This window comes from Apiospora phragmitis (assembly GCF_038363925.1).
Source record: "Apiospora phragmitis strain CBS 135458 chromosome Unknown utg000017l:1.0-59671.0:1.0-59731.0, whole genome shotgun sequence".
NCBI lineage: Eukaryota > Fungi > Ascomycota > Sordariomycetes > Amphisphaeriales > Apiosporaceae > Apiospora > Apiospora phragmitis.
The window spans coordinates 39,114-58,694 of NW_027117417.1; the positions used below are offsets into that span (position 1 = coordinate 39,114).

At 53.1% G+C, this 19,581-nt stretch overlaps 8 protein-coding genes across 8 annotated transcripts; 4 read left to right on the forward strand and 4 right to left on the reverse strand.

Annotated features, from left to right (window-relative positions):
* Positions 1 to 14: 14 nt before the first annotated feature.
* PG994_015404 (choline dehydrogenase) lies at positions 15 to 2,069 on the reverse strand (the record flags this gene model as incomplete). The annotated part of the gene is made up of 4 exons (XM_066866811.1): positions 15 to 1,392; positions 1,448 to 1,496; positions 1,570 to 1,968; positions 2,060 to 2,069. The coding sequence occupies 4 exons, from the start codon at positions 2,067 to 2,069 to the stop codon at positions 15 to 17; spliced, it is 1,836 nt and encodes a 611-aa protein (XP_066707514.1).
* A 474-nt stretch (positions 2,070 to 2,543) lies between these two features.
* Positions 2,544 to 3,731, forward strand: PG994_015405 (short-chain dehydrogenase; the record flags this gene model as incomplete). Its single annotated transcript, XM_066866812.1, has 4 exons — positions 2,544 to 2,613; positions 2,710 to 3,013; positions 3,071 to 3,259; positions 3,314 to 3,731. The coding sequence occupies 4 exons, from the start codon at positions 2,544 to 2,546 to the stop codon at positions 3,729 to 3,731; spliced, it is 981 nt and encodes a 326-aa protein (XP_066707515.1).
* Positions 3,732 to 3,817: 86 nt separating this feature from the next.
* On the reverse strand, positions 3,818 to 4,813 carry PG994_015406 (uncharacterized protein; the record flags this gene model as incomplete). The annotated part of the gene is made up of 1 exon (XM_066866813.1): positions 3,818 to 4,813. The coding sequence occupies one exon, from the start codon at positions 4,811 to 4,813 to the stop codon at positions 3,818 to 3,820; it is 996 nt and encodes a 331-aa protein (XP_066707516.1).
* Positions 4,814 to 6,656: 1,843 nt separating this feature from the next.
* Positions 6,657 to 7,367, reverse strand: PG994_015407 (uncharacterized protein; the record flags this gene model as incomplete). Its single annotated transcript, XM_066866814.1, has 2 exons — positions 6,657 to 7,137; positions 7,189 to 7,367. The coding sequence occupies 2 exons, from the start codon at positions 7,365 to 7,367 to the stop codon at positions 6,657 to 6,659; spliced, it is 660 nt and encodes a 219-aa protein (XP_066707517.1).
* A 479-nt stretch (positions 7,368 to 7,846) lies between these two features.
* On the forward strand, positions 7,847 to 9,095 carry PG994_015408 (NAD(P)-binding protein; the record flags this gene model as incomplete). Its single annotated transcript, XM_066866815.1, has 4 exons — positions 7,847 to 7,879; positions 7,928 to 8,059; positions 8,112 to 8,237; positions 8,343 to 9,095. The coding sequence occupies 4 exons, from the start codon at positions 7,847 to 7,849 to the stop codon at positions 9,093 to 9,095; spliced, it is 1,044 nt and encodes a 347-aa protein (XP_066707518.1).
* Positions 9,096 to 12,264: 3,169 nt separating this feature from the next.
* PG994_015409 (uncharacterized protein) lies at positions 12,265 to 13,271 on the forward strand (the record flags this gene model as incomplete). Its single annotated transcript, XM_066866816.1, has 3 exons — positions 12,265 to 12,444; positions 12,526 to 12,752; positions 12,830 to 13,271. The coding sequence occupies 3 exons, from the start codon at positions 12,265 to 12,267 to the stop codon at positions 13,269 to 13,271; spliced, it is 849 nt and encodes a 282-aa protein (XP_066707519.1).
* Positions 13,272 to 13,877: 606 nt separating this feature from the next.
* Positions 13,878 to 14,396, forward strand: PG994_015410 (uncharacterized protein; the record flags this gene model as incomplete). Its single annotated transcript, XM_066866817.1, has 1 exon — positions 13,878 to 14,396. One exon carries the CDS (start codon positions 13,878 to 13,880, stop codon positions 14,394 to 14,396), a length of 519 nt encoding a protein of 172 aa, XP_066707520.1.
* Positions 14,397 to 14,792: 396 nt separating this feature from the next.
* Positions 14,793 to 15,599, reverse strand: PG994_015411 (cutinase; the record flags this gene model as incomplete). The annotated part of the gene is made up of 3 exons (XM_066866818.1): positions 14,793 to 15,063; positions 15,133 to 15,353; positions 15,414 to 15,599. The coding sequence occupies 3 exons, from the start codon at positions 15,597 to 15,599 to the stop codon at positions 14,793 to 14,795; spliced, it is 678 nt and encodes a 225-aa protein (XP_066707521.1).
* Positions 15,600 to 19,581: the final 3,982 nt, after the last annotated feature.

Here is a 19,581-nt window from a genome sequence, read left to right on the forward strand (position 1 = left end):
TATTTCTTCTCGTCTCACGTGGCTTTGACAAAGTCGGCGCACCTTTCCGCTACGGCCATCACGGGCGCCATGGTATGGCAGCTGGGAATCTTGGGAAATACACTTGTGTCGGCAATCCTCAAGTTGCTGAACCCGTAGGCACGAAGCTGCTGGTCGACGACGCCCGTCCTCTCGCCGGCGGCCATGGGGCATGTACCCGAGAAATGCAGACTTGTGTGGCTGACCCTCCTCATGTAGTCGTTAATCTCGTCATCGGTGACTGTTTTCCAGGTCTTGCTCTCGTTTTCTTCAGGTGTTACTGATTCATCGTCATGAACAGGCCGAGGTTCAAATCGACTCGCGACAGACGATGAGGCCGATACCGGCACCGGCGCATAGTCAGCTGGCGCAGCCTTCTCCCAGTCCTCGAGAGCAGTTGGGTCCTGACCGGGGGTAAACAAGAGCTTTGCTGGATATGGGTAGCCCGAGTTTTGCAGCTTTTCGGCCAGTCTCATGGCGAAACGGACAGCTAGTCTTGCCGTTGCCATGTCGTGTCCGTTATTGAACATCGGATAGGTTATCCGTGGCTGGGCCAGCGCATCCCTACTGACTAGCTCCACGCGGCCTGACCCACGCGGCTGTACCACTGTAAGATACAAGGACATGAGCGTACGCCTTAGGACTTTTCTCTCGACGGCGCTATTCGGCATGAACATGACCTCGATGTCCGGGACGTTGCGCGCCAGCGAGGAATCTATGTTATCCTTGCCTTCGTTCTCATGAACCTTGACTTGCATGGTCTCCTTATTGATGGCACCAGAACGAAGGTAAACTGAATTTGACATGGAGCCAAGCCCCAAGAAGCCTTTCCCGAAGAGAAGCCAAAGCAAAATGTGCCATAGACCCCATATTGATTCAAGGAGGTGGAAATTCTCCTTCTTGGGAACCTCCAACATGATAGACATGCTGTAATGGTCGAATAGCGTGGCCCCAACTGCGGGGAGTTCCTTGACGAGAGGGATGCCCAAACTCTCTGATGAGTCCGCGGGTCCAATGCCGCTCAGTAGAAGAAGCTGGGGAGTGCATACTGCACTGGAGCAGAGAATCACTTCGCGACGCGCCTTGACGAAAGAGTCGATATTTTGTCCCTTCACAGATTGGATGTGAACTCCAGTGACTGTATCCGTTCGTGCATCCACTTCCAAGCGCGATGACACAGCGCCTGTGCAGACCGTAAGACGATCGCGTCTTTTCCGCGCTATTAACTTGTTCAAGTAGGCTGTTAGTGCAGAGACTCGGTTCCCATGCTTGTCGATGGCCACATCGAGGTCGAAGAAGCCCATGGCCGGCGCCATGGGGTCATTGATATCTTTCCCAGGCCGGAGACCGAGTTCTTGCATAGCCTGCCGGAAACTAGGAAATCGTATTAGGTGGGGGATATTGGGATGATCTACCAGATGTAACTCACTACTCCGCCCACGTGAATGGCAGTGGGAATTGTCGCATCTCCATGGGTCCTGCATAGACCAAATGAGGTCAACAAACTGCGGGAGATGTCTCCATGTACTCATTGAGGATGGTGAAAGTCACCTTCATGTCCCCTTGCCTTGGAGCTCGGATGAGCCACGGCATTCTCCATCTTTTGGAAGTAGGGCTCCAGCTTCTCGTAACTCCAGTCGTGCAAGCCCAGTTCGGACCAGGCAGCGTAGTCTCCAGGATAACCGCGCGTCCACAGCATGGCGTTCATGCGCGAGGCGCCGCCGATGCCTTCCACTGCCCACAGCCGGTTCCTTCTGTCATTGGCGCCAGGGATCGGCTCGGACCAGCGGTTGCCCTGGACCTGCAGCATGTCGCCGAGGAACATGTTCTGGCTGAGAAGGGGCATGCGCGATACCACGTTGTCCCCAACGTGGCCTTTGTCGATGACGAGAACCGAGACATCGAGGTCCTCCGACAGTCGCGAGGCAACGACACAGCCGGCGGTTCCGCCTAGGGCGTGAGGACACGATAGTCAGCTCTTTGTCACATTGATCGGAGTTGGTTGGTGAATCACTTGCCTCCCACAATAATATAGTCGTACGTCTTGCCATGGATGTCAGAGGGCGAGTGTTCTGGGTAGGATGAGAAGGGCCACATTGTGACAGTATCTTGTAAGAGGTGTCTTGTTATTGAAATGTCTCAAGTGATCTACTGTTGGATCTACGGAGCAAGCATGAAGGGTTTCAAACTCGAGTTGTAGGGAGTTGGGACACACGAAGTTGTCCGTTGGTGGTTCTACCTGCCAACCTCGGATGAAACACTTCCTTTCCAGCGGGATGGTCGTCCCAAATTCCGCCGGTCGTGTTCCTACCCTGCATGTCCATTTGAATGCAAATGCATAATCTCATTGGTTTGTTGGTTGTGCACGTTCTGGCCTGATCCACCTGACCCGATGCAAGGGTCACCTTTATGTACGACGAAGGTTAGTACATTTCTGGTACATAGGCCCCCTGCACCTTGGTGGTTTAATACAGCACATCACCCGTGACTTTTCTCGGGAAGCAGCGCAACCAACCAACTCCATCATGTCGAACAAGAAAACCACGATCTTGATGACGGGCGCGAACGGCGGTCTCGGCAGCGCTATCGCCTCCCGTCTTGCGTCAACCCCGACCTGAGAGCCTATCACGGCATTTTCACCGTGCGAAATATAGTCTGCAACCGCGCTCCGTGCCGCCCTTGGGCCCGCAGATCCCGCATCGGTGCCCCCCGCCTCTCACGAGCAGATATCACTCGACCTTGCACGGCTTAGTAGCGTGCGCGAACTCGCGGTCGCCATCAATGCACGAGTCCAAGCCGGGACAATCCCGTCCATCAGCGTCATCATCCTCAACGCTGGCTTCGAAGAATACGACACGCAAACGTGGAATGATGATTGCCTAGACATGACGTCTGTGGTCAACTACCTCGGTCATTGGCTGCTTACACTTCTGCTCCTCCAGAGTATGGACCGTGAGAACGAATGTATTGTTTGGATCAGCAGCTCGTCCCAAAAGTGGGTGGTCCATCTTAATGTAAGTAACTCCCAATACTGACCCTGGCGATTTGACAGCCCCGAAGACCCACACAACGCCATGACCGGAGCGTGGAAGGAGGACAGGTGCAAGACAATCATGACCGATGACTTCGAGCCTCTCGCAAAGGGTACATGGAGCTCCACGGCGGACGAGGACGAGAAGACTGCTTGGATGGCTGCGTATCGCCGCTATGGTGCCTCCAAGATGTGCGGAGTTGCAATGATGTAGGCGAACAGTGTCCGTGCATTTTTGTATATCACGTTTCTAACCATTTCAAGTCTGAGCAGCCATGAGCTCCAGAGACGACTTGACAAGGGTCCGCTTCTCAACCATCTCTCGGTCCTTGCTGTCGATCCTGGTGGTATGGACACAGGCATTGGCCGTTACAGCCCCTGGATCGTCCTGCTTGTGTTTCGGGTACTGGCGGGTTGGTTGGGCAGGCTGTTGGTGCATCTGTACCCCAATGGCACATGGCGCACGCCCCAAAAGTCCGCCCGCGACGTACTAGCTGCCGCCCTCGACTGTGGTCCCCCACCACTCACAGAGCGACCCAAGGGTATCTACCTCAACGGCTCGGAGCTACGATATTACAATACCGAGTCAAAGGAGCCTAGGGCAGGACGCGTCATCTGGGAAGGCAGCCTCCGCTATACGCAGCTGCGGGAGGCCGAAACTGTACTTCAAGACTGGCAATGATGGCATTCGTGGATTTGGGAGAGTAGTTCCGTGTCTATAGCAGGAGCGTATTATGCCCTTTCTCAGTGCAATAAGTCCCCATCTATCTACCGCCCTTGACCACTATTAGAACCTTCACCAGCATTACCATTACCTCCATCACGTCCGTGGTAGGAGGGCGAAGCAAATGTCGTCTCGAGCGTTGTTTGCCACTCCCTCTCGAGCGCGGTCGAGCCGTCGGCCTCCGTCTGCAGCCTGTGCACCCGGCGGACGAAGCCGACGAGCTGGTTGAGGATCCCCAGCTCGATCTTGAGCTTCAAGGCGTACACAAAGGCCTTATAGCTGAGCTGGACCTGGTGCATGCCGGCATACTCCAGCGCGATGATGGTGACGTCGAGTAACATGACGACGACGTTGGCGACGATCAGATACAGCAGAAGGCCTTTGACCTTGTCGCAAGAATGGCGGCGGGCCGACGAGATGCGCGAGGGGCTGAGCTGGAGGGGGCAGGTGTATTGGGCCAGGAATTTGTGCGCCTTCCAGAGGTAGAGGCCGGAGAGCACAAACTCCTGCGTCATGAAGGCGGTGACCTGTAATTTTTCGAATGTGGCATAGACCCTCTCGAGCCGCTGCGATTGCGTTATCAGGGGCTCCATGGTGAAGGCCGTGCCGATGGAATGCAAGACAATGCCGTCGAAGATGATCATGATGAGAACGAGCTTCAGGGTTCGCGGGGGCACATTCAGCAGGTGCAGCCGCGAATACAGCACAAAGGACTGGCCGGTGACCATGGGAGCCCAGCCGAGGCAGCTGACGGCCGAGGCAGCCAAGAGCGTCCTGTCGTACGGGTCGGGGCCCCAGGTGCTGACGATCTGCGACGTGGCGCACACCGCGATACCGAAGGTGGCCGCGCATATGCTCCAGAAGTACAGCGTCCGGAACCGCTTGAAGGTGAAGAAGACGAGCGGGACCATCTCCACCGCGTTCCACATGGCGATGGCGAGGAGGACGGTGACGGCGGTGAGCTGGGCGGGCGAGAGGTCGCCGTGGACGACGATTACCTCGCCCGAAAACTTGGCTTGCGTCGCATCGCGGGTGCCCATAGCGGCGGGCGATCTCGATCTACATCCTTGGCCGAATGCGAAGATGGAAAAACAAGAAAAGAAAAAGAAAAAGCACCGAGTCAGATTTGGGGTTTTCCTCGCTTGGCTGGGCCGGCCGATTAGATGCACATCTAAAGTTTAATAATATTATGCCGCGTCACGCGCTGCAGGATTGCGTCTTTTATTCAGGCTTCTAGAATAATTCCGGAATGGTATAGGACAAGGGCAACATACTAGTGACAGCAGATGATTGGCTCTGGGCTTAGCTCCTACCTACGACTACACATGCACCCTCCTCGGGTACGATACCCAGCGAAAGGGTGATGTCCCTCGGGACTGGGTCAGTTGGCCCACGGAACTAGCCGTCGGGCACCAAATGCATCAATCCCCTTGACCGCCAAATACATCTCATGCACATCGTCAAGGTCGACAGAGCATGCTGCGGCGTGCCCGGGCAGGTCCGGCATACTGATGCCAGCCGAAATCGCCAACTGCCACAGCTAGCGACCATTATCCGAGCGAGAATCTGCCCAATGCTCCCCGTCGCCACGATAGCAACCATGAAGACCGTTCATGGCCGCACAGTGCTCCATATGCTCATAGCCTTTTTGGCGTCCCGTCCCGGCCCGTTCCCAGGTCCACTCCGTCGGCTTCTTACCGCCGACCGACCATGTCTGTCTGTGCAGAATTAGACTCCGCATGCGTGTGGGGGCTTGGGCTAGCGTCGGGGGCTTCGCGGCCAGGGCGCTCCGGGAAGCAGTTCGCTTGCTTCCAGCATTGTCGCAGATTGGATCGTTGGCCGCTGCAGCTTGAAGACGTCCGTGGCGACAGTGGCAAATTTCTTCTTCTTCCAAACTTGCAGAATCCCGGGGGTGCCTTGGGTCCGGCCAAAATCCTGGACCGTTCATGACAACGGCAGCTCTGCACACTTCTCGACGAAGTGCGTCGGCATGTACGACCACTTGCGGTCGCATCCCTGGTTCGCGACTACATTTCGTACATCTACCAGAGCATGATCTCTTCCTTAGAGGCAGCCGAGTTACTAGGGATGGCCAATTGCTCATGATGTCCGCAGATTGGTTGGTATTGGAAGAGACGATCGATGAAAACCTCGAGGAAGTCGAGAGCAGTCGCCGTAAGAACACCATCATTGAATACACCAAGAAAGTCGTCCTCAAATATCAGCCTGGCAAGGGAGCCAGTGGAAAGGGCTCAATATGTCACGGAATTAGTGGAGATTTATGTAAGGGATGAGATCCAATAGACATGGTTACTTCCTTTGTAGCATCCAATGCTTGATTTTGAACGACTCGGGCTTTCAACTCTCGTACCGTCCCCGGATTATGACGACACACTACACAAAACTCTCCGAAGACCTGGAGCCATTGGATGTAGCATCCAGCAGTTCATTGCGCGATTGTTCGCGTACTGCCAGCTCGTGGTCTCTTTCGGTAAAGGAAGGCGAGAGCCCTCGGATAGCGGGACCGGTTGGCAATGGTTGAAACTGCCTGCCGCTTGCTTCTCCCGATCCGGATACGTTGGCCTGTTCAATCGACGACCTATTGCTGAATCGATACCAGTACTTCCGAAACAATGAAGTGCCGCGAAAACTGCTGAACCTTCGGAGTTGTGTGAGCAGAGGCAGGCAGACAGGCAGGCATGCGCACACGATACCGGTGCTGCAGTGTACGGTTGTCCATAGCTGGGTGCGGAAGAACGACGGCTGCCTGCTTCCCGGAATGTAACCAAAGATGGCCTTGAGTAGACCGGACAAGACGACGCTGTTGCAACCTCAGTCCAACTGTGCTCTCAAAGGGGGGGCAGGGGGGCAGGGATGCAGCACTTACAAACCACCTAGCAGAAACACAAACGCGATGGCCACTTTCTTCTCGGTGCTCAGCTGCAAGCCCAGTATCATCCTTACCGGAAGCAGAATGATTAACACGTCGATGAAGGCTTCGCAGATGCCGCTCGCAAACCAGTATATGTTGTAGTTGAAGCAGTAGCGGGGGTCCGACAGGCTGTTGATCCAGACATATTTCATGGGGATGCAGTTGGTGAGGTTGGCCACGGTGCACCCAATCCAGAAGCCTACGACTATGGCCAGGAGGACCCGGACCAGGCTGCGGAACAAAACATTCACCGAGAAGATCCGGTTGTACAGGATTAGGATGGACAGCTTCGTCGTCGAGGTAATGGAAAAGTACATGACCGTGGAGGCGTAGTCCAGCTTTGTGTACAAGACATCGGCCGGCAAATAGTCCTCCGTGTCGGTCGGGACCGTGGCATGCTCCGGCCCCTCCGGATTAGCCGTGATTGCTACACTGGTGGCTTAGAATCGTCCATGTGGACATCGAAGAACTTGGGTCTGGTACACACCACATATTGCTACGATATCCGTTGCGATCATCAGCACCAGTGATGCTAGAATCATCCAGTCATCCCACTTCAGGCCGGCCTTTTTGGAGTGTCGCATGTAGAAGCGCGTCCCGACGAACACGATCGCCAGTGCGGCCATGACGGCTCCTACGACGGTGTTGGTATCCTCGTCCATGGCAGAGGAGTTGCCCGGAGAAATTGAGGAACGCGCATTTCCAGCGTGTCAGCTTCAGATAACTCTGATGGGCAGACCGGACGTAAGGGCACCCTTTCTCGGGAGTATGCGATCCAGAAGATATGATGGTAACGGGGCACTCGCATGTCCGAGATAAGGTCGCTACCGAGTGAGACTAGGGGGGTTTGGGTCGGCCACAGCCTGCTTCGTGCGCCCGAATCCTGTATGCAGTCATACTTGCCGTGTCACTATCTGCGTTAGACCCAATCGGCAGCACCCCACCCACCATCTCTTTTATCAGTTGAAATTATTCCGCTTGGCATTCTTACAATTCCTCTCTTCTTGTCTCTCTATCTCATCTGTAGGATCTATGTAGGATGAAACCGTCTGTGGTTTCCTTCCCGCGCGCATTGTATTAACAACAGAGCTCGTACACGACGAATGCGCCTTAAGGAAGGTTCAACTTACTGACAGAAACCATGCCATCATCGGCCTTTGAGGTTCGGGGGAGGGTAAGAAGGCCCCGATGCCCTTGAAAGTTGGAGTGCTGACACGAACAGACAGCTGTCATCACCGGCGGTTCGCGCGGCATGGGCCTTGCAGTAGCTCGCCAACTGGCCGAGAAGGGCGCCAATGTGGTCATAGTCGCCCGTGACGAAGCCAAGCTTCTCGAGTCCCTAGCATATGTCAAGGTAAGATGGAATGCCAGAGTGATGCGAGACCGACCGACTAACTCGGGCTCAGGAGGGGGCCACAGGCAGTGGAGGCCAGCGTTTCCATCAGATCAGGGCTGACCTCACCTCGCCGTCTGAAGCTGTACGTGTGTTGGATGAGGTTGCCTCATGGAATGGAGGCAATGCACCAGACATTGTAAGTTTTGTTCACTACCCATTCAGTGCGGTTATCGGCTCCTCCCGGATCTCTCTTCTTTGCTCCCATATTCCATTAAGCTAACCCTACCTGTGCCCTATGTAGGTTTGGTGCTGCGCTGGCAGCTCGTATCCCACGCTGTTTGTCGACACGCCGGTCTTCGAGTTCCAGGCGCAGATGGACCAGAACTTCTTCACGGGTCTTTACATGGCACATGCAGCTATGAGGCAGTGGCTCCGGAGAGCTCATCACAGTCCGACAGCGACGTCTACAGCATCGGTCGAGAAGCCCGGCGCGCAACCAACCAAGGCGTGTCTTACCCGTCACCTCATATTTACTTCGTCCTTCGTGGCTTTCTTCAGCTTCGCTGGCTATTCCCCTTACAGCCCGTCGAAGGCCGCCCTCCGATCCCTTTCCGATACGCTCTCCCAGGAAGTGAATCTGTACGCCGCCGCCAATCCGGAAGAGCCAAAGATCCGGCTACACACCATCTTCCCCGCGGGTATCCTCTCCGAGGGCTATGAGGCCGAGAACCGCATCAAGTCCGATCTGACCAAGCTTCTCGAGGCCGGAGATACACCACTGACACCCGACGTCATCGCGGCCAGGAGCATCAAGGGATTGGAGAGCGGGCAGGAGCTCATCACTACCGACTTCCTGACCGGACTGGTCAAGCGTAGCATGCTAAGTGGCAGTCTTCGAGGTGGTTTCCTCCGAGGTTGTGTCGATTGGATACTCGCCGGCTTGCTAGCCATCGTTATGGTCTTTGTCCGCGGGGACTTCGACAAGAAGGTCCGCGACTGGGGCACCAAGTTCGGGGCATCGGGTATGAAGACGGGAGGAAACGGGTCTGCTTAGGGCTTACGAGGTTGGATTGCCCACGTTTCTGTTTTCTTTCAATGTTTACATTGTCCCAATACTCCGGGCAATTGGATTGTGTTCTAGCGGCCAGTGGAATGACAAGATGGCGGTATCACGAAGTTGCGACTTCGACTAGTGCTTGGCCTCAGACGTGTCTTGGTAACGGCTTTGCTGATTTTACTCAAGGGAATCAGTCGAATGGCGCGAATGTGCAGGGGTATCGCTTGTGCTGACCGTGTTGCAGAATTCCAATGCAAAGCAGCCAATAAATGCAGGGATCATGATTAGGTATGCAACACCCGAGCATGGCACGGCATCTGAGATTGGGGGCTGTGTCTGAGTTGGCCATCAGCTACATCGTAGCTGATAAGCCTGTGTCCTGTCCAGTCAGCTGCCGTGTTCCGTCTGCTTGCTTTTCGGCTCAGATGCATATCAGCACAAGCTTCATTGGCAATAATTTTGTGGCCCAATCCTTCCACCGGTTGATTTAGCGTTGATTCGGGTGTGCATATGCGGATGTCGCATGTGGCTGTTCAATCAAGCTTCCGGGATGCCGTGGCGCACCCGTAAGCTGACCGGCTAAATGCAAGTGTGTGTGTGGTGTGTATGGGTGTGGCAGTGCCAGAGCCCGTCCCTCAACAATCTCCAATGATGCTGTCTTCATTCCGACCACACCAAGAGGCGCCGGTGACGTCGACGAGTTATCCCCACACGCTGGGGCTGGTTGCTGATCCTACCGAGATGCTGATATTCTGCCCGTGTCCGAAAGGCTTCAGTTTGAGGTGTCTTTGGGCATAGTGGCTCATCATCAAGGCTCAGGGATGTCTCACGTCCTGGTTAACTAAAAGGAATCAAGGCCCAAAAGCGGGGTAGTATTTGCGCGTCGAGGTAATATTGGCAATCCGACTCTAGATTTGGCAATGGGCGAGGCTCTGCTGCACGCCATGTCACACGTCTAGATTGGCAGTGGGATAGCCCGTAGAAGGCATCCTGCTGGTGTTCGTGTCTACTGAACTAGCGTGGCATCGGATCGAAGTTGAGTGGAGAGAAAGTTCCTTTCTGTACAAGTGCATCGGCTGGCTCTTGTCATTGTTCCTGGGCTGGACCCCGCGAGCCTGCTTTTGCACCAGTGACTCGACCACACCAGCCCTATAACTATTCGTGTTCGTCAGCCGGAACAGTGCCACGAATTTGGCGCTGGCTTTGGAAGTAGGTTGGCTGATCCTTATATGTGCCTTGAAGTGTGAAGAACATTTGGTATATGTGCTTGAGGGGCACACCGTAGCCATCCTCGACGAGAAGCGCACAGAGTGACGAGGCCCCTGTTGATATATTTCAAGCTTCGGTCAGAGGATTTGGCACTCGCTTCTTCCCCGGTCCCTCAACACCAAATCTGCTGGAGTCTCTTTGAGGTTTCATTAAATTGTGGTGCTGCCCCAGCCACTTAGGACACAGCCAAATTGACGTATGGTGTATCCTTATAACACTCCCTAGCAGTGATTCTCTGTTTACTAACTGTATTTTCTTCTGTATATGATTACCCCCAAAAGAGCCCTTACCTCTGTACTGCTTCTTTCCTGTAGATGGCACTTGGTTTTCTACTACTTACTCATTATTACATGCCACCAGGAGCTCACTGTGACGTGACTACGCACGATGCCTCTTCGCTACCCACCAGCCCGAAGCTCGTGACGAAGCAATACGGGGCCATCTTTCCGCGGAATATCATCAGGCTATACCTCATAGCACCAGTCGGAGGCTTCGTAGCGCCCAACTGCAGGTGGTCCGCTGTGGAATGTAGCATGTGCGGCGGGAGAATCTTTCGAACAGGTTTTGGTTCACACGTTTCGGGATAATATTTCTCCTTGAATATAGAGGTGAGGGCATGGACAGTCTGGATGAGGCTTGATGGCAAGCATGTTATCAAGCTCGTCGCTCAGCTCTTCGTCGCTCAATTCTCCACGGGACCGGCTTGGCTCTCTCCGAGCCCCTTCTCAATCCAAATCACAAAGCGTTGCAGCCTCTTAGAGCTGGGGCATCATCACCCGCTCGAAATGAGCACGCAGGATATAGTCGACTCGTACTGAGTACTCGGCGGCGACTCCATCCTGTTGGAACTCTTCCGCACCACGATGATCAGAAAGCAGGGCTTTGGTGAGCAAAGAAAGCTGTCATCTCCAATCGATGTCATGAAACTGGATATCATTCAATTCCTGATCGACGGCCCGCAGGTGGTCAATTTTGGCCTATCCAAGTATGGACCTATCGTCTCGAATAGAGACTGCGTCACACGGCGTACGCTAGGGGAACCCTCGACATTGCAGTGGAAGGCTGGGAGATGCTGTCTTGCATTGAAAGTTTTTTAATATGCTGAGATTTGGCCATCTTGAGCAGTCGCCCCCCAATCAATGGTCATTCTATATAAGCGTAAGAGCACCGACTGGAGCTATGGCTGAGCTAACTGAAAATGAAGTATTCAACTTGAACTCGTGTGGTAAAAGAGGTGAAATTGATCCCCAAATATGTACACAAAGTACAGAGAGCCAAGTGTTGATTAGAGGCCTCTTACTGGTCGTGGTAAGACGCTGAGGACACTCAACCTTCTAACACTATGAGGTTAGCGGTACATGTAAGTTGTCCGTATACGGAGTTCCCCTTCAAAAGTATTTTATCCCCCCCTGTCGCCAAGTCCCTTGGCACAGCTGCGCACCAGCTGCCATTATACCGTAAAAGACTGACCAGCTCGTACAGAATAGGACAAGGATTATTTAACCAGTTAAAGATCTACGTTTAAGGTATAAACTGTCGGAATTAATTACATCGTAACGCCAGCTGACAGGACGGCTCCAAGGTCGGTCTTGGCGACAGGGGTGATAAATTTCTTTTGGAGGGGACCTCCGTAGATTGTATGGCGATCCTTCCAGCCCCTTACCTCGTTTACAGGTAGATTACAAGGCAGTCGTTCCATCCCCTTACATTGTTCGCAGGGATACGCTTCGTTCGGATATGGTCCCTCTCTGTCTCAGGTTACACACAACCTTGCTTGCTGTATTTAATGTCCCTGTGAAGGATGTTCATCCAGACCTTTTCATTGTGTCTTTTCACTGTTTCTGGGCCTTGCTCTCTTTCTACACGCCATATGGACCCTTTCCCCGATGAAACCGCGATGGAACCGCCGCCTGGAGTGGTGCCCAACTTCGCCAAGCCTGGCGGGAACCACGCGCTAGGGTACGGCATCCTTATCTCCAGCTCCATCATTTCAACAATTGCGGTCTTGGTGCGGTTGGTTAGCAGTGTAGCCGCTAAAAAGTTCCTCGTCGAATACCTCTTGATGGTCGTAGCATTGGTAAGTCGAGCTTTGGGTAAAGCATGTAGCTGGAATAAGAAGTAATTATAAATAGCGAACTGATGATATCTCCCCCTTTAGGGCCTCTTCGCTGGGACTCAATACATCATGTGGGACTTCTCTACTTATCCGGGATATTGGGACCACCAATGGAACGTCCCCAGGACGTACTTGCATGTCGCCGTCACCGTCGTGAACCTTGTTTCCGACACGGCTATTCTGGCCATGCCGCAGAGCATCATCTGGAAACTCCAAATGTCGCATCGTCAAAAGTGGGGCATGTCATTACTGTTCGTGATTGGTCTTAGGTTCGTGCAAATACCTTTCCTCCTTCTTCTTATTCTTCTTCCAGGAAATCGTATTCTAACCCTGGCACTTGTGAAAGTGCATGGGTATTTGGCATCGCGCGTGCAGCGTATTTTGTCAATATCCTCGATACCCAGGACGTGGTCTACACCATGTCTGGGGTAGCCATATGGACGATCTGGGAGGTAGCAGCCGGGTTTCTGATCATGGGAGTTCCCGCCTTACCAAGGGTATTCAAGACCCTTCCTAAGTCCGCGTCGATCGCTTCCTTCTTACGATCTGTATCCCGTGCTGGGAAAGACAGCGGTTCGGGCCCAGCTGTCCCACAGTACCGGCTATACCAGCCGAAACAGCGCAGACGTCGCGGTCTATGGGAAACCAGCGACCGAGATACAACCGATCTGATCTCCCTGAGGGACGTGCAAGGCGCTGGCAGTACGGTCGGCAATACGGCCGAACACACCCCTGTTAACGTGGTCAGAGAAATGAACAGTCGCAGTAGTGGACAGCAGACTGTCTGATTCTCATGTAGCTTCACTATCCATAACGAAGAATATACACAGCAACTGATTGCATATGCTACCTTCGAACCCCGTTCTGTTGGTCATGGATTGATTCATCCCTGTCTTTAAAGGGCAGCTCGAGATATCAATGCTCCTACCGTCCCAATTCAAACTTGACTCTGATAAGGACCATGAGAGGCAAGTCCAGGCTGCTGTGGGAAGAAGCTATGAAATGCTCGAGGAGCCACGATTACTAAGCAATAATTCGCGCCAACCATGCCGAACAGACCTTACTATAATTCTATCGAGGCCGTGGAGATGTCATCGAATCTCGTACAACTTGCCGATAGGCACTTTTGGGCTCACTTGGAGGCACTTGCATTGATCTAGCACGCCTTGCCGCTTCTGTACTGCACAAAGTGTTACGCTTCTTGAAATACAATGATATGGAAGGGCAAAGGTTCAAGTGGTATATAGACCTGGTAGTCGTGGCTCTCATGGTGGTTTGGAAAGGACGACTAGCCAGCCCAGAATGCCGTCATTATGGATAGACCGTTGACGCGGCCCAGCTCTGCGGATATACCGTGGCATGGCGCACGGCCTCTTCAGTAATACAAGCACTCAATGCCAATGATCCCACGCGATCAGCTTTATGGACTAGACATTCCAGACGACATGAATCGCAGAAAAGCCATATCTGATGTCGATGCTCTCCAGCAAATCCCGTCAAAGCCGCTGATTGAAGAAAGTGTGCTATTCACGCTCGAACCAGAGAAAAAGGAGATGGGTGTCCTGGCTGTACATGTTATGTGCGGATGGCTACATGGTGAGCCGCGTTTTGAGCCGGACCCTGTCGTTGTCCTAGCAGGGCTTCTGGGCGTGCGGAAGTTGCACTGCATGACTCCGAAGGGCCGCAGCGATTCCAATAGCACCACCATGAGTCACATGAACCCTCGCGAATTGGTTAATTACACATCTGGATTCAAAGTACGCATTGACAGTGTCCTCGTGCTAGCAGGTTCGCGTACAGACTTGCAAGTACTGGCGGCCGGATGTTATCTGGGCCTACCGACAGTCATTGTACTTAATGAATGGGGCGGATGCTGGACTAGTAAGGTCGGGAATAGTGCTGAGACCCCCTGAGTCATCCGATACCGGAGCTACGCTGAGGTTACAGTTACCCTCTGCGCGAAACAAGATGGAGGTTCCCTCCGATGCTGTATTCATCTTTTGGTCGGACCGTTTGCCGCCTGACCTAGCAACGGCTCCTGGATCCGTGGCCACCGCACCTTGGGGACAGAGGTTACTTTGTTGCCGAGCAGAATTGTGCAATTTTGAACATCACGAGGCAATCAAATTCATTTTGGATATCATGTGTAAATTCAACGGTGAAACATCCTCCTACCATAACATATATCCCAAACCCCAGAAAGATAGCACAGCTATGAACATAACTTAATTCATGTCTACATGAACCACCAGTCCGAGCTCGTCTCATACAGAAAGAAAGAAAGAAAACCCAAGTGGGAAGAGGAACACCTAATTTCCGTTCGCGGTCCCAGCCAGGAACGACGCACCCGCCGGCGCGTTGACTCCATAGGTGAGATGGGCCGGGGTGATGGTCAGCGTGTTGAGGCAGACGAGGTCGCCGGCGGCGCAGAACACCTTGGTCTGGTCGGTGGGGAAGCCAGGGACCTGGCCCTTGTCCTGGGCGTTGCGCGTGAAGCCGTACATGACGACGCCCTTGACCATGCTCTGGGTGGTGGCATCCAGGGCCTGGATGGCGTTGGTCATGACAGCACTGCCTTGACTGTGGGCGCGGAGAGTTGTGGGTTAGCTTTGTTTGTGACTTCTTGAGCAAGGGTGTGGTGGCACATACCTGTATCCGGCGAGCAAGATGTTGGAGCCAGGGCACTGGGCGGTGGCTTGCTCGATCAGCTTGACGGCGCCATCAATGGCCCCGCTGTTGGTGTTCTTGGGCAGGAAGTTGCTGGGCAGGTCGGCGGCATAGCCATCCTGGCTGCCAACGCCCTGGCAGATGACGTCGCCGTCCATCCTCGACTTGAGGCCCGAGCAGGTCTGGGGGCCACAGACGGTTCCCTGAGTATGGGTTAGCCACCGGAATAGCTTTGTGTTAGGGCAAAGGGGGAAAAGGCCTACCATGTTGCCAATCTCAGTCGAGCCGCGAGCAAAGATGAAGACGTTGCCAGCGCACTTGCCATCCTTCAAGTCGTTCTCCGTCGAGCCAAGCTGGCGCGCATCTAGCTCCGCGACCTGCTCAACAGGCAGAGCACTGGCCACGCTGAGCATGGCGAGCACGGTAGTGGTAAAGAATGTGGACTTCATCTTGCTGAATGATTGACTGGGCCGTTCACAGAACTTGCCGGGGGATGCTTGAAAGAGAGGAAGGCGCGGAAACCTAAAAAAAGAGTGGGAAATAGACCTGCTGGTGATGGGATGGGGATGAGATGAACTGTGATGAGATGGACTGAATTAGTGGAAGGTCAGCGACGGTCGTCGTCTTTATACATATTGGGTTTGACTTTAGAGACTGGCGATTGAAGTGTGTCGTTCGATGTTGGTATTCCATATAGCCTAGCAAGACGCACAAAAGAGCAGACGATCAGCCACCATCGTACAACGATAATACTGGTGCAGGTCTAAGCGCAGGCGCCACGGGGGACGGATAGTCGCCAAGGGGTCACACATATATCGAGAAAGCCTCCTCGGTCCGCGTCCATAGCCAAAAGAAGACATTCCTCCTTCCAGAACCTCGGCCCCGCGGCTATAGCTAGAAGAGGGGACGGCCTCGGTAGCTGCCAAGGTCTCTAGGATATACACGCTATACTAGTCCCGGCGCACATCAATTCCTAGTAGCGGAGGCATAGATATGGTGTGGAAGCCAACGTGGAAAACTCGTGACCGTAAGGGTTTCCTCTAATGGCCATGTTTGCTGTGACAGATGGAGTGTCCCGGACTATTGGGCAATGTGGGTCGTGCCTTATGCGCCTGGGCTAGATCAGCACCATGGTTTCAGTTATATCCGCCAGTATGTAGCTAATCGCAATTTTCTCTCGGGATTATTTAAGCAGCACCAGATCGACGACTAACGACTAGTGGTCGTCCTTGGTTCGTTTCTTGACTCGGCTCTTGGCCCGCATCGCTAGTTTCTCGGCTGGCACTTGTTGCAGCTCACTGAGAAACACGAATGTTGTGTTCATGCAACGTGTTGATAACGTCAATCATTCTGGGCTGTCTCAGGTCTGGAGAAGCCACCTCCTGTGCTTGCTTTTTGGCAGCCGGCAGCTGAGCAAAGGCAACACAGACGGGTGATCGGCCAGATTGAAGATCAGCGCATGGTCAAGAGTAGAACAGGAACTTGTCATGTTGCAATGTAGCTGTTTCCGAGATGGCGAATGACTTCGGGATCCTAGGGTGAGTAAGCTCGCATCAACCATGTGTAGATTGGAACGCGATTCTTCGGATTCCCCAGTGGCACCGAGTTTCCTCCCCTGGTCGGCCGGCTGTCGCATAAAGTCACGTGAGCGAGGATGTTGGATTTAGCTTTTTGGGTTTACTAGGCGGTGCACTCCACGCCACGCACAAGGCGCCTCATGACAATGGACGAAAGCGGTCAGGCCCACTGAAAGATTCCGGAACTCGCTATCAGTGTGCCCATCAGCAAGGTATATTGTCAAGGTGTCTGGTTTCGCATTGGAACAAGTCGACCACATCATCGAAGTCTTGGGCTATGACGGGCACCGGCAACATCACATAACAAGTCGCGCCCCGAGAGGCGCATGGTTTCACGGTCTCGAAAATGTCACTGTGGCATTGCACGCTATCCCCGAGTCCAGCATCTCTGACGTGACACGATCCGTGATAGCATTCGTGATTCTATCCTCGGCATCACTATCCAATCCGCGCTCCTCCATCTCCTGCAGAGCATCCAAATCCTCCCCGCAGCCCACAGATCTCCAGGTCTAGCCTGCCCAGATCCTCCTGCTCCACCACGTCGACGCGGCCTTGCAGCAGTGCAATCTGCTCCTGGGCATCATCGAGTTCCTGACGGAGCTGTGCGGTTTGCTTGTGCGCGCCCTCGAGCTCCACCTGGTAACGCGTAGCCTGATGTTCGAGTTCGGCGATACGCCGGTCCTGTTGGTTCATGCGGTCCTCCTGCATGGCCATCTGCTTGCGCATGGCGACCAGGGCCATCATGACCTCGTCACTACTGCAGCACCTGCTGCGGCCCTCTTCGGCAGAGCCTCCACTGTCGCGGTCACGTCGCGAGCGTTTCCGGCCGTTCTTGTGATGCAAAGCTGTAAGAGGCGAGCTGTTAGTTATGGAATGGTGATGCGCGCAATAGGATTCATCGGAGAAACGTACATTTGGAGGCCTCTGGTAGAAGCGGGGCCATGGGCGCAGAAGGTGGAAGCTCGTCATACATCGGCGGGGCATCGTCGATGTCGTCGAACCGCAGGATCCGCCCCCCGCTGCCGCCGTACAGGCTCGCCAAGTCGTCGGATCGGTCGGTCGGGTCGAGGCGGCCCTCGGCGACGGCGGCACAGATGGGCTCGAGCTTGTGCTTGGGGAAGGCGGTGGCGGGCACGTAGAGAACCAGGCGCGTGACGCGACCGAGTGACGGCAGCAGATCGAGAACCTGTCCTGTGGCGGCCTTGAGGGCGCGCAGGGGCGAGACGGGAACCTCTGCTGGCACGACGATGTCGACAGGGCTGCGTAGACGAAAGGTCAAGCGACAAACCGGGCGCGAGCCGAGCTTGGTGTTGGGCGCCGTCACGGACGACTCTTGTTCGAGCGAGAGGATGCGAGCAGGAGGGATCAGGACGAGGATCTGGGTGTCGCGGCTCGAGCCCTTGAGCTTGGCGGGGATGTGGAGCGCAAAGGACGCGGCGGGCTGCTCGGGATCATGGAGATGGCGCATCTGGAATGTGATGTGTTGGCTTCGAGGATCGGGGTCGCTCAGCAAGGTCGTCGCGTCGTCATGCTTCCATTCAATGAGGGCGGGTGCTGCTGACGTGACATGCAGATCGGCCGTCTCATCCTGCTCGGGCGACGAAGAGGGTTCTGAGGCGGTAGTTGTTTGCGACATGACGATGCTATAGACTGTTAGCTCACCAAGTCTGCGATCACTCACCGCCGGTCAAGTAGGCCAAAGCAGCCGGTCGCGCGTCAAGCAAAGTCAAGCAAATCAATCAGTCAAAGTCCAAGTCAAACGACAAATCAACCGAGAAGGCCAGTTTCGCTGACAAGCAATCCAGCTTCCATGTCTCCTCCAGCCCAAAACTGCGAGGCTGGAAGCGTGGATCCTTTCCCACAAGCCCCGGATCTTTCAGCAAAGGACAGTCAAGCCGTTTGCTGGGTAGAAACCGGAATGCTGGCTCAGGGCGCGAGGTACAGACGTTTCTTCGATCGAGATGTGTCTTGACGGAGGTGTTGATGAAGGTGTTGTGACAAAGGTGGAGGTAATAATATTGAGGTAGTGGATTAATGATGCAGGAAGGTTGGTGTGGTAGGCAGATGGAGGTGGGTGGGTCAATCGGGGATGAAGTCTGAAAGAGCGGGGAAACAGTTAGTCCGGTTTCCGAGATGGGCCTTTGTGTTTGATTTGACCTCTGAAGGTGCATTAGGTGTGGATTGACAAGGCCAGCCATAACGGCTAGGCCCGTAACGCTTTTAGCCACAGGCAGCTCTTCTTTTATTAATCCAGTAATCGTATTATCGCAGCGATTAATATAATCGGGTAGAATAATAAAACTGCCTGCTAATTATTTAGAGTCTTTATTAAGACAGTGGCTCTCTTTACTTTTTTTTTTTATTACTTTAATTAATAACGCTTTAATAAAATTTAAAAAAACTATATAATTAAAGATATTTTTTTATTATTAACTTAATAACTCGTTTTATTTTAAAGCTTAATTATAAGTTATTACTTAAGTGAATTATTTTTAAAATAAAATTTTCTTTTATGTTTAATATTATAATAGGGCTAAGAAATCGCGACTTAACATATATTATATATAAAATCGTACAGCGGATCTATAAAATATACCCGTGTGGCGTAGGGTAGCGGGAATTTTAAGCGTAGGATCTTATATAAGAATCGGAGTAGGATTTAAATAGAAATAGTTATTAAATTTTTTAAAAATTATAAAACTAGAGTAAAGTTTTATAAAATTAATATTTAATATACGACGTTATAAATAAAAGTTTATAAAAAAAAGATCTCGGTTATAATAAAAATAAGGTTTTAATATAAAAGTATTATAATATTTTTTAAACTAATTATATATTATAAGTTAATTTTATA